The sequence below is a fragment of the Crotalus tigris genome, unplaced genomic scaffold (genome assembly GCF_016545835.1).
Source record: "Crotalus tigris isolate CLP2741 ecotype Arizona unplaced genomic scaffold, ASM1654583v1 scf7180000021643.52994198:917841, whole genome shotgun sequence".
In the NCBI taxonomy this organism is placed as follows: domain Eukaryota; kingdom Metazoa; phylum Chordata; class Lepidosauria; order Squamata; family Viperidae; genus Crotalus; species Crotalus tigris.
Window position 1 is genome coordinate 197501 of NW_024098611.1, and position 12747 is coordinate 210247.

The 12747-nt window shown below is 49.8% G+C and overlaps 1 protein-coding gene across 1 annotated transcript in view; it reads left to right on the plus strand.

Moving 5' to 3' along the window:
* The window catches only part of CCM2L (CCM2 like scaffold protein), a 29737-nt gene that overhangs the window by 4817 nt on the left and 12173 nt on the right, over nt 1-12747 (plus strand). Inside the window, 4 exon segments of the mRNA XM_039318912.1 lie at nt 1250-1334; nt 4258-4331; nt 4334-4445; nt 11536-12020. Of these exon segments, the coding sequence (XP_039174846.1) occupies nt 1250-1334; nt 4258-4331; nt 4334-4445; nt 11536-12020 (756 nt within the window).

A 12747-nucleotide genomic window follows, 5' to 3' on the forward strand; every position in this document is an offset into this window, starting at 1 on the left:
CCTTACATATTCTATAGAACAGGGGTCTTCAAACTGGGCCCTTTGATGACTAGTGGACTTCAACTCCCAGAATTCCTGAGCCAGGCACGCTGGCTGAGGAATTCTGGGAGTTGAAGTCCACAAGTCATGAAAGGGCCAAGTTCGAAGACCCCTGGTTTAGGACTATAGACCTGTATTACATTTTTATGAGGGGGGAAAAAAAGCAGAAACGCTTGGGACCGTCATAAATAGGAGTCAGGTGCCAAGCGTCTGAATTCTGATCACATGGGGGATGCTGCATCTGTCACGGGATAATCAATCACGAGTCACTTTTTTCAGTGCCGTTGTTAACTGTGAACAGTCAGTAAATGAAAATGACTGTAAGTCGAGGACTAATTGTACTGGCAAGGCCTGCTGTAAACCTTGGACTGGGGGTCTTCCAACTGGACCCTTTGATGACTGGTGGACTTCAACTCCCAGAATTCCTCAGACAGGCACACTGGCTGAGGAATTCTGGGAGTTGAAGTCCACCAGTCATCAAAGGGCCAAGTTTGAAGACCCCTGTTTTAAATCTAACAAACAAAATGGAGCCTGGCTGAGGAATTCTGGGAGTCGAAGTCCACTTGTCATCAAAGGGCCAGGTTTGAAGACCCCTGTCTTAAATCTAACAAACAAAATGGAGCCTGGCTGAGGAATTCTGGGAGTTGAAGTCCACCAGTCATCAAAAGGCCAAGTTGGAAGACCCCTGTCTTAAATCTAACAAACAAAATGGAGCCTGGCTGAGGAATTCTGGGAGTTGAAGTCCACTTGTCATCAAAGGGCCAAGTTTGAAGACCCTTGCTTTGAGGTCTTGGGCAACTCAGAGGGGAATTCGAGGGGGGGGCTGTTTCCACAGGACAAATTTTATGAGCAGCTTTGGGGAGGGGACCAAACCTGAAAGAAACCTTAGGGAGGCTGAACCGAATAAAGAGGAAATAAATCTCATTTTGGAAAGACTCAGTGCAAAAACAGTGAGGTCAGAAAAACCATTTTTCCCACTCGGCCCCCAAGCCTGAATCTCTGCCCAAATCCCTAATTTATGAACAGCCTGAACGATAAAAGCAGCCCGGAACAAAAGAAAGCGGGAGATGTATTCCTGATTCGCCCAAGCTGTGCTAACCCTAAATTCTCCTTTTAAAAAAAATAACTAATATTTACTGCTCTTTCGTTTTGATTTTTTCTCATTCCTCTCTCTCTCTCTCTCTCTCTCTCTCTCTTTTTCCCCCCACAGTTTTTAGGCCACTTGACCTGGGTGAACAGCTCCTTGAACCCCTCCAGCCGGGACGAATTGTTGCAGCTTTTGGATACCGCAAGGGTAACCCTATGATGTGCTTCAATGAGCTTAGAATTAGAATTAGAATAACAGAGTTTGGAAGGGACCTTGGAGGTCATCTAGTCCAACCCCCTGCCCAAGCAGGAGACCCTACATGGTTTCCAACAGTTGGCAGTCCAGTCTCTTCTTGAAAGCTAGTTGTTTAGTAATAATAATAATAATAATAATAATAATAATAATAATAATAGAGTTGGAAGGGACCTTGGAGGTCATCTAGTCCAAGCAGAAGACCCTACACGGTTTCTGACAGTTGGCAGTCCAGTCTCTTCTTGAAAGCTAGATAATAATAATAATGATGATGATGTTGGAAGGGACCTTGGAGGTCATCTAATCCAACCCCCCAGCCAAGCAGGAGATCCTACATCATTTCTGACAGAGGGCAGTCCAGTCTCTTCTTGAAAGCTAGTTAATAACAACAACAACAAAACAACAACAACAACAACAACAATAGAGTTGGAAGGGGCCTTGGAGGTCATCTAGTCCAACCCCCGCTCAGGCAGGAAACCCTAAAACATTTCAGACAAAAGGCTGTCCAGTCTCTTCTTAAAGACTTCCAGTATTGGAGCCTCCACAACTTCTGAAGGGAAGCCATTCCACTAAATAACAGAATTGGAAGGGGCCTTGGAGGTCATCTAGTCCAACCCCCGCTATTCAAGCAGGAAACCCTACAAAATAGAGTTTTAGATCAGTGTTTCTCAACCTCGCCACTTGAAGATGGGTGGACTTCAACTCCCAGAATCCCCCAGCCACATCCATGTATCTCAACCTCGACCACTGGGAGCTGGGTGGACTTCAACTCCCAGAATCCCCCAGCCACATCCATGTGTCTCTATCTCAGCAACTTGAAGGGAGTGGACTTCAACTCCCAGAACTCCTCAGCCAGCAAGGCGAGCTGAAGTCCACCCATCTTAACATTGTTCAGTTGAGAAACACTCTACATTTAATCCTTGACTTTTGATCACGTGACTGTCGGGCTGCTGTGCCGGTCGTAACTGTGAGGACCAGTTGTAAGTTGCTTTCTTCAGTGTTTCTGCAACTTCAAACGGTCGCTAAACGAATGATTGTAAATCGAGGACCCTCTGTATTAGCAGAAAGGACGAATGGAGCAGGGAGATGGCGTCTAATTCTGAATAACGTTTGCAAATCCAATCCAATCAACTTTTATTGTCAAAGTACAACATGTGTACAATGCGATTGGCTGAGCAGGAGAACATTTGCCGTCTCCACTAACGAGATTGCGTCATTTGCACACAAAAAGTACACAAAACTTCACCTGCCCAGCCAGGATATTCCTCCAGACCAGCGGTTCTCAACCTATGGATCGCGACCCCATTTGGGGTCGATCGACCATTTTTTGGGGGTCGCCAAAGGCGGCGATCTGCCATTTTCCCTCTGGGGGCGGCGCCGCGCATGCGCGCCGCGCATGGGGGCAGCACCGTGCCTCCGGGGGGCGGTGCCGCGCATGCGCACCGTGCATGGGGCCGCCCCCCGCATGCGCATAACGTTTGTGTGACGGGGGTCGCCGTCACACAAACGTTGAGAACCGCTGCTCCAGACCTTTGTGAGTGTGGTCGTTAAAAAAAATAGCTGGATAACAGGAAAAAAGGGAGGATTGGGTTGCTGTTTTTTTGAATGGGGAATTAATTTTGCCAAAGGGACATATGAGACTCTGGGAGATTTGTGGCGGGGTGTGTGTGTGTGTGTGTGAAACAAGAGAGTTGTGAAGGTGCGTAGGCATGCACACACATGTGTAAATTGGAAAAAAAAAGAGTGGCTTTCAAAATAAAAAAAATTCCCTTTTTTATATCTGGTTTCTAATTTCTGATTGACCTCACCTGGCCAAAGAGGGATAGCCAAAGGGCCGGATGTAGCCTGGGGGGTGGGTCATAAAATGCCCCGGTCTTCCCTAAGGCAGGGGTCTTCCAAAGTTGGCAACTTTCATACTTGTGGACTTCAAGCATAGCTGGCTGGGGAATTCTGGGAGCTGAAGTCCACAACATGTTAAAGTTGCCAATTGTGGAGAACCCCCCTGCTCTGCAGTGAGAGATAAATTTTGTAATCTTACATTTATCTGCTGCAAAGGAAATTGGAAACTTCTTCTATTTCTTTTTGTTCTTTCTTGGAAATTGGAATACTGCATCCAGTTTTGGTCACCACGATGTAAAAAAGATGTTGAGACTCTAGAAAGAGTACAGAGAAGAGCAACAGAGATGACCAGGGGACTGGAGGCTAAAACATATAAGGAACAGTTGCTAGAATTGGGTATGTCTAATTTAATGAAGAGAAGGACCGGGGGGGGGGGGACATGATAGCAGTATTCCAATATCTCAGGGGCTGCCATAAAGAAGAGGGAGTCAAGCTATTCTCCAAAGCACCTGAAGGCAAGACAAGAAGCAACGGGTGGAAACTCATCAAGGAGAGAAGCAACCTAGAACTAAGGAGAAACTTCCTGACAGTGAGAACAATTAATCAGTGGAACAGCCTACCTCCAGAAGCAGTAAATGCTCCAACACTGGAAGTTTTTAAGAAGAGACTGGACAGCCATTTGTCCAAAATGGTGTAGGTTTCCTGCCTGAGCAGGGGGTTGGACTAGACAACCTCCACGGTCCCTTCCAACTTTACTATTATATAATTGCAGCCGTCCAAGGCGAAATTCTTGATCCTCTGGACTCTTGGTACGCCTGCGTCTTTCTGCAAAAAAAAAAAAAAATCCCTACTTTTTTTGCCTTGGGATCCAGTGGTTGTCCAAGAAATTGGAAGAGCTGAGGAGGCATGCTCTGATGCAGCTCCGTATGGGGGCGGGAGAATCTCACGCCGGAAAAGGCGGGTCTGCGCTGGATGCCGGGAGGGAGCTAGGTACCCGAGTTTTCCCTAACTTTGCTGTGCTTTGCTCCCCCTCCTGCGCAAACTGAAGGAGCTGCCGCTGACGACCACAACCTGAGGCAGGGACAGCACCTTGAGTCTCTCTGCCCGCTGCCTGCCCTGCTCACATGGCGGGACAATGAGGAGGCTATCCTTAGGATCCCCACCCATGACATTGCTGCGGCTTCCGACCTGAGGGACGATGCGCTGCACCTGCTGGTGCTGAAGACAGGTGCGCTGTGGAGGATGGGAGATTATGGGGAAAGCTGGGCGGGAAGGAGGAACTCCTTACGTGTCAGAGCGTGCACAGTCTTATTGTGCTGAGATAACCCAAGTGTCATGTGTCTGATTAACGAAACACGTCAAAGAACCTTCAGGCATTTTTTTAACCTAAAGAGCCTTTATTAGTGTCACAGAGATGTTAGCACGGCATGGTGGAAATGCTAAGCTCTGAATTTCCCTTCCTTTGCACGTAACATCCCAGGCATTCCCCGTCCCCTATTTTGGGGTCATGATTCACATCTTCCAATTAACTTGGAGGGCAAAGATTTACTTCCGTTTCTTTTTCCCCCGGGCTTTCCTTATATTCTCCTCCCCTTTCACTGTCACCTGAATTAACTCTAAAAATACCAGACAGTTCTGCATATATTGTCAAAACAAGAATATTCAATATTAGCAGCGTTGACACCAGGAGTGAACACAGTAAAGAGTGGTCTATATTAAATGGTGGTTTATTTTATACTATTTAAAATATCATACACCGGGAACAATATACATGTATGTGTTAATACAGCAGTCTCCAACATACAGCGGTTACAGCAGGAAACAGAGAACACATCAGCAAAGCCTTCCCTTTTATACAGAGCTCTTAAAGAGATACAGACCCTGCTGGCTCTTAAAGGGACATAAACCCTGCTGAGTCATTCTCAACATTATGTCATCCATCTTACATTACATCAGCTGGTTAGCTTCTAAATCATTAACTTGATATTATGCCTCTCCTCGCTTAGGTTGACCGTTACAAGGGAGAGGCTCCTTTTGATTGGCTGCGTCTCTTGCCTGCCCCAACACTTCCCGCCCCCAATTTGCAGGCCTTAGGCCAGGATCTGGATCAGGTCCCGGTCCTGCTCAGGTCTCAAATCAGGACAAGCTCCAGATCCAAGTCTGGATCCAGGTCCAGGTCCTGATCTAGATCCGGAACCAGATCTGGATCCAGGTCCTGGTCCAGGTCAAGATAGAGATCCAAGTCAAGGCCTAGGCCAGTGGTGGGGAACCTTGGCTTTTTTACGACTTGTGGACTTCAACTCCCAGAATTCCTGAGCCAGCCACGCTGGGAATTCTGGTAGTTGAAGTCCACAAGTCATAAAAGAGCAAGGTTCCCCACCTCTGGCCTAGGTTCAGGTCTCGATCCAGTTCCAGGTCTAGATTGAGCCAAAGGTCTAGATCCCAGTCCAGGTCTAGCTCTAGAATGAGGACCAGGTCTGGATTCAGATCTGGATCCAAGTCCAGGCCCTGATTTAGACCCTGAGCCAGATCTGGATCCAGGTCCTGGTGTAGGTCACAGATCCAAGCCGAGGCTTAGGTCCAGGTCTAAATACGGTTCCAGGTCTAGATCCAACCAAAGATCTAGATCCTGTTCCAGGTCCAGGTGTAGAATGAGGACCAGGTCCGGACTCAGATCTGGATCCAGGTCCTGATGCATTATCTAAACCCAAATCTGGGGTCCAGATCTAGATGCAGGTCCAGATCCGGATCCAGGTCCAGGTCCTGATCCAGATTTAGGGGCCAGTCCAACATCAGGAGCAGGTCCAGGTCTAAGTCAGATCATCCTCCCCCTCATCTTCATCCTCCCCCTCATCATCATCATGAAGAACAGCATCTGGGTCGGGTCCATGTCCCATGGCTTCCTCGCCTGCAGTTCCGGCTTCCAAGGCTTCCGGCTCCACCGTTTTTATGGCAAACGTCCTTTTCCCTTCCAGCTTTGGCCGATTCCTTCATAAGTCGGTGAGGAGCCTCTGGAGATTCCCGTCTGAACGCCAAGGAAAATGTGTGTGTGTGTGTGTATGTGTGTGTGTGTGTGTGTGTGTGTGTGTGTGAAAGAGACGCTGGCATTAAAAATCACAAACCCAAAATCCATCCTGCTGGTGGGGCGCACTGCAACCGCTCAAAGGCGAGAGAGCAGAAAGAGGGAAACAGGGCACAGCTGGTGCCATGGCTGGAACAGGATTCAGCCCAGACAGGGAGGCTGGGAGCGCCCACTGGAGGGTCCTGGTGCCAGAGCCCAGCTAGTTTGGAAGGCGGGGTCCAGCTGAACCCCTGCAGGCATCACATCGCTGCCTCTTATCCCCAATAGTAGGGCTGCTTCCTGACCCCTTGCAGGGCACCCTGGCTGCGGCGTGTGGGCCAAGGCTGCCCTCTGGTGCCCAGACGCCATCGGAAGCACAAAGAATCAGAATTGAGTTGGAAGGGTCCTTGGAGGTCATCTAGTCCAGCCCCCTGCTCAAGCAGGAGACCCTAGTCTCTTCTTCAAAACTTCCAGTGATAGAGCACCGACAACTTCTGGTGGCAAGCTGTTCCACTGATTAATTGTCCTCCCTCTCTTAGTGCTAGGTTGCTTCTCTCCTTGATGAGTTTCCGTCCGTTGCTTCTTGTCCTGCCTTCTGGCGCTTTGGAGAATAGCTTGACTCCCTCTTCTTTGGGGCAGCCCTTGAGATATTGGAATACTGCTATCATAATCCACCTAGTCCTTCTTTTCTCCAGACTGGCAGTATTTCAGGGGCTGACACGAGGAGGGGGTCAACTTCTTCTCAAAAGCACCAGAGGGCAGGACAAGAAGCAACGGATGGAAACTCATCAAAGAGAGAAGCAACCTAGAATATAAGGAGAAACTTCCTGACAGTTGGAACAATTAACCAGTGGAACAACCTGTCTCCAGAAGCGGTGAATGCTCCAACACTGGAAGTTTTTAAGAAGAGATTGGACAGCCATTTGACTGAAATAGTTTCCTGCCTAAGCAGGGTGTTGGACTAGACGACCTCCAAGGTCCCTTCCAACTGTGTTATTCTATTCTATTCTATTCTATTCTATTCTATTCTATTCTATTCTGTTCTGTTCTGTTCTATTCTATTCTATTCCATATTTTCTATTCTATTCTGTAATTCTATTCTATTCTATCTGTAATTCTATTCTAATACTAATAATACTAATAATAATAATAAAGTTGGAAGAGACCTTGGAGGTCATCTAGTCCAACCCCCTGCTCAGGCAGGAAACCCTATACCATTTTGGACAAATGGCTGTCCAGTCTCTTCTTAAAGACTTCCAGTGTTGGAGCATTCACCACTTCTGAAGGCAGGTAATTCCACTGGTTAATTGTTCCCACTGTCAGGAAGTTTCTCCTTAATTCCAGGTTGCTTCTCTCCTTGATGAGTTTCCATCCGTTGCTCCTTGTCCTGCCTTCTGGTGCTTTGGAGAATAGCTTGACTCCCTCTTCTTTGGGGCAGCCCCTGAGATACTGGAATGCTGCTATCCTGTCCCCCTAGTCCTTTTCCCCTAGACTGGCCAAACCCCAAATCCTGCAACTGTTCTTCTTATTTTTACTTTTCACATATTTTATTTTTAAGCTCCACCTCCCGTCCCCCTCTGCAATATATTTATTCGGTTAGTTCAATTTATAGGCCGGTGTTCTCCCCGTTGAGCAAATCTGGGCAGCTTACAGCATCATAAAAGGAGTAGACCAAAATATTTTTTTAAAAAAAATAATAAAAGGCAAGAACATTCGAAGCTAACAACAGCTAGGTAAACTAGGAGCCAATACATAGACGAGGCTTTTTGAAAGTTTACGGAAGAATAGAATAGAACAGCGTCGGAAGGGACCCTGGAGATCATCTAGTCCAGGGCTTTTCAACCTTTTCACTGATTGTACCACTTTTAGGATATGGCAGTATTCGAGGACCACCTAGCAAGGTGTCAAAAACTTGCTGACCAAAAAAAAAAAAAAATACCTGTTCAAAGTTTCAATTGCACTGAAATGACTTATGACCATTTTTCACACTTATGACCATTGCAGCATGCCCAGGGTCATGTGATTTATATTCGGATGCTTGGCAACGGATTCATATTTATAATGGTCACAGTGTCCCAGGATCATGTGATCCCCTTCTGCAACCTTTTGACAAGCAAAGTCAATGGCAGGGCTACTGGTGACTAAGTGCTAAGGCGGGACTTCCCTCCCTCCCTTTCCTGCCTCCCTTTTTCTCATTCCCACCTCCTTCTGAAGGAAGAATTTGAAACCCCCCCCCCATATTTTCTCTCTTCCATATATTCATCAAACAAGGGAAAGCCTCCAGAGATAGAAAAGACAAGCTGCTGAGTGAACTAGCTTAAAAGGACACATTCCCCTTTAAGAATTAGCTACTGGCTAGAAAGGAAAGTTAAGGAGGGCAGCTGGCACTTAAGGAAGAAAAAAAAATGTAAATAAGTACTGGTTGCGGCTACGTCAGCCTCCCCAAATGGCTCCATTCATAAGTAAAGGAATGCTACAGGCAAAATCTATTCAGAAGAAAAATACTTCCAAATCCCTTGCAGCAAAACTTATAGCTAACAACAGCAGAGCAATAGAAGCTAACACGAGACGTCAGCCAAATAGAAATTGCCAAACACTCCTTAAGAACACAAAGCCCCCATTGCACAAATCCCAGAACTTCAAAGTCACAAAAGCACATAAGAACCCTTCCACTCTCCATTTCCATCTCCTGCCTTGTCTCAACTCCAGCTGGTGCTGCCTTTCTTCATTCCTTGTGGAGGGCAACCCCTCTCCTGCTGCATTTCTTGCCTGTTTGTTGCTGCCAGCACAGGTGGCTGCCACAGCAGTTGTAGATCAGCTCATGGCCGGCCTGCTTGATCTCCTCTCCTCTCCTCCACTACCCTCCTCCTCCTCCTTCCCCTTTGGTGCAGCTAGAGCTGACTCCACCTCCTCCCAAGGCTGCTGCTTTTTTTCTCCCTCTCCCGCCCAAACTGCCTCCTTTTATAGCAGTGATGGCGAACCTTTTAGAGCCCGAGTGCCCAAACTGCAACTCAAAACCCCCTTATTTATCGCTGGGTGCCAGGTGGGCATGGCCCAATGGGTGGGCATGGCTGTGGGCATGGCAGACTGAGTGGGTGTGGCCAAGGTGGGCATGGTCACATCAATGTTGCTCATGGGGAGGGACGCTTGTGGGGGCTGGACAAGGTTGGAGGAGATCCAGGGGGTCTCTGGCAGATGGGGTGGTGGGCAAGAGGCTTGTTTTGTAGGGTGAGGCTGGGCAAGGCGAGGCAGGGGTGCCATTGTCACAGAGCAAAGCGAGGCATGGGCTGGGACGGCTGTTGCCTGACACCATCGGCCCCCACACACAGAAGCCAGCAAGTGCATGGGGGCTAACAGTGTCCGTCAGCAGCCACAGCCTGCCAGCCCCTCGACCAGTGCACTCTGGGGCTCTGCAGCCCACCGCCAGCAGTTCAGAGAAGGTGCCTCTGAGCTGGACGGCCAGCCGACAGCTGAGGAGGCGATGCAGTGGGTCATGCCTAGGAAAAGGACAGCACGCAAGGCCAGGAGGGATGGGATGGGGGGTGGAGGGAAACCAGCCATGCTGGGATGCATTCAGCCACGTGGGAGCTCGGTGAGTTAGCAGGCAGCTGGTTGAAGAGGGACGGTTGCCATCTCCAGGGCATGGTGCGTGTGCCCACAGAGAGGGCTCTGAGTGTCACCGCTGGCACGCGTGCCACAGGTTCGCCACCACTGTTTTATAGCCACTCTGCAGCTCCAGAAGACTCTCTCACAGTAAGTCCTTGCCTGTGCTGGCTCTTTCTCTCCTCCACTACATTTAGCTAGGCAAGGCTGCGTACCACCTTCCACTTGTTAATGTACCACAAGTGGTACGCGTACCATATGTTGAAAAGCCCTGTTCTAGACCAGCCCCCCTATTCAAGCAGGAGAGAATGAAATGGGCAAGAAGTTGGATGTGTGTGTTTGTGTGTACGAGCATGCAATCGAGATCGGATTAAACCGGGCAGTGATGGGCCGAGAAGGGAGGGTCAGCGGGGAGACTGAGTGGAATAGCAGAATGCGTTTCCATCGCTACAGCAGCCGTCCCCGACATTTCTGGCTTGGGGGCCAGGAGGAGCTGGGAGAGAGGGGATAATTCTCTGCAAGTGGCAGGCAGGGGTGAACACAAGCAGCCGTCTGTTCATGTGAGGGGAGCTTCTTACGCGCCCATGCACACATCCGCAACTTGCACGGCCCGGATCTCAATAGGTCACACCCTGGGGATTGGGGAACCCTGCCCTACAGAAAAAAAATTACAGTTCCCCTTCACTTACCTTTCTTAAATAGGTAGTCCTCGGTTTAGGAACACAGCTCAGCCCCACATTTCTGCTGCTAAGCAAAGCAGTTGTGAAGTGAGTGGTGCCTCATTTTACGACCCTTTTGGCCACAATGGTTAGGCAATCACAGCAGCTGTGAAATGAATCTTCCGGTCATTAAGCAACTGGATAACATCAAGAGAAGGGAGGAGGAGGAGGAGGAGGAGGAGGAGGAGGAGGAGGAGGAGGAGAACTGTTGGGCCCTTGGTATCCTCTTGGTGGTTTTCTTGTAGACATTTCATGACCCAACTAGGGAACATCATCATTGCTAGAAGGGAGGAGGAGGAGGAGGAGGAGGAGGAGGAGGAGGAGGAGGAGGAGGAGGAGGAGGAGAACTGTGGGGTCCTGGGTGCTCTCTGAGCTTGGTTGTTTTCTTGCAGACATTTCATGACCCAACTAGGGAACACCATCAGTGCTAGAAGGGAGGAGGAGGAGGAGCAGAAGGAGAGAAGGGGGAGGAGGAGGAAGAGGAAGAGAAAAAAGGAGGGGAAGGAGGAGGAGGACTGTGGGTCCTCGGTGCTCTCTGAGCTTGGATGTTTTCTTGCAGGCATTTCATGACCCAACTAGGGAACATCATCATTGCTAGAAGGGAGTGGCATTTGGAGGAGAGGAGGAGAGGAGAGAGGAGGAGGAGGAGGAGGAGGGGAGGAGGAGGAGGAGGACTGTGGGTCCTCGGTGCTCTCTGAGCTTGGATGTTTTCTTGCAGGCATTTCATGACCCAACTAGGGAACATCATCATTGCTAGAAAAGAGTGGCATATGTGGAGGAAGAGGAGGAGCAGGAGCAGAAGGAGGAGGAGGACTGTGGGGTCTTGGTGCTCTCTGAGCCTGGTGGTTTTCTTGCAGACATTTCATGACCCAAACTAGTAACATGGCCATTATTGGTCTCTTAGTCTGACTTTCTTCTCTTTCTCCCTCTGCCAGGCCTGGGCGTTGATCCGGTTCCCGCAGGCGGCACCCTGGACCTTTGTCCTGGAGTCCCAAAACTGGACAAGAAACATCCTGCAGGAGCCACCACCGAGAAGAGAGCCCCGGACGCGCGGCAGTTGGGCTGTCCCATGGAACGGCGCCACACCATCTGCAGCCTGGACTGGAAGATGTCCCGAGGTGGGTCCGAGGGACGTCCGAGCGGCGGAGGGAGCCTGGAGCGCAAGCAGGCCACGGGCAGCTGGGAGAAGAGACAGCGGACCAGCAGTGGCACCGGGAGAGCCTTCGGCAGCTGGGAACACCGGCAGACGCAGAGTGGCAGTTGGGAACGCCGGCACGGCAGCCAAGCCGGGGGCAGCTGGGAGCGCGGGAAGACCTACGGCAGCTGGGAGCACCGGCACACGGGGGGCAACCCCCTGGACCCCAAGGAGCCCTGCCCGGATGCCTATTGCAACCTGGTCATCTTGGCCGTGGCCAACCGGGTGAGTGCAACTCTGCAGTGAGAGGTTTTTCACACAAGGTCACACAGAGGGTCCCCCATGCATTTAGCAGGAGCCAAAATGTTGGTTTGCTTTCGGTTTGAAAATCAAGGGGACACCATAAAGGAGGGTGTTACGGTTCCGACAGATGAAACTCTTCAAAGAACTTTGAGGCATTGTTTACCTTAAAGAATCTTTGAGTAGTAACACATTGGCACGTACATAGTCCAAGCCAAAATGTGGCTTCCCCTCCCCTCAGCACATAGTATCAAAGCACCTAACTCAAGGCTTTTCAACCAGTGAGACGGGTACCACCTGTGGTCCATTGGCACCTGGCAGGTGGGACGCGGCCATCCTAGAAAAGGGGTAGCAGGGGAGGGGAATGAGCTGAACCGGTGGCAGCACCGCACAAGCCTGAGCGAGAGACGGATGGAGCTGTAGGGCTGTCAGGGCTAAGCAGAAGCGCCAGGATCAGCACCAGGTTCCAGCTGGAGCTCAGCACTGATCCTGACACTTCTGCTGAGCCCAGAAGAAGCACCGATCAGCTGGAATGTTGCAGCCTCTCCAGGGTCTTGTGATTTACATTCAGAGGCTTGGCAACTGATTCATATTTATGACGGTCACAGTGTCCCAGGGTCATGGGAAGTGACCAAAACCTGCTGCAACCACCCAGCAGCCGGGGGGAATAAAAACCAAACCCCCACCCCACCCCTTCCCTGCTGCCAATCCT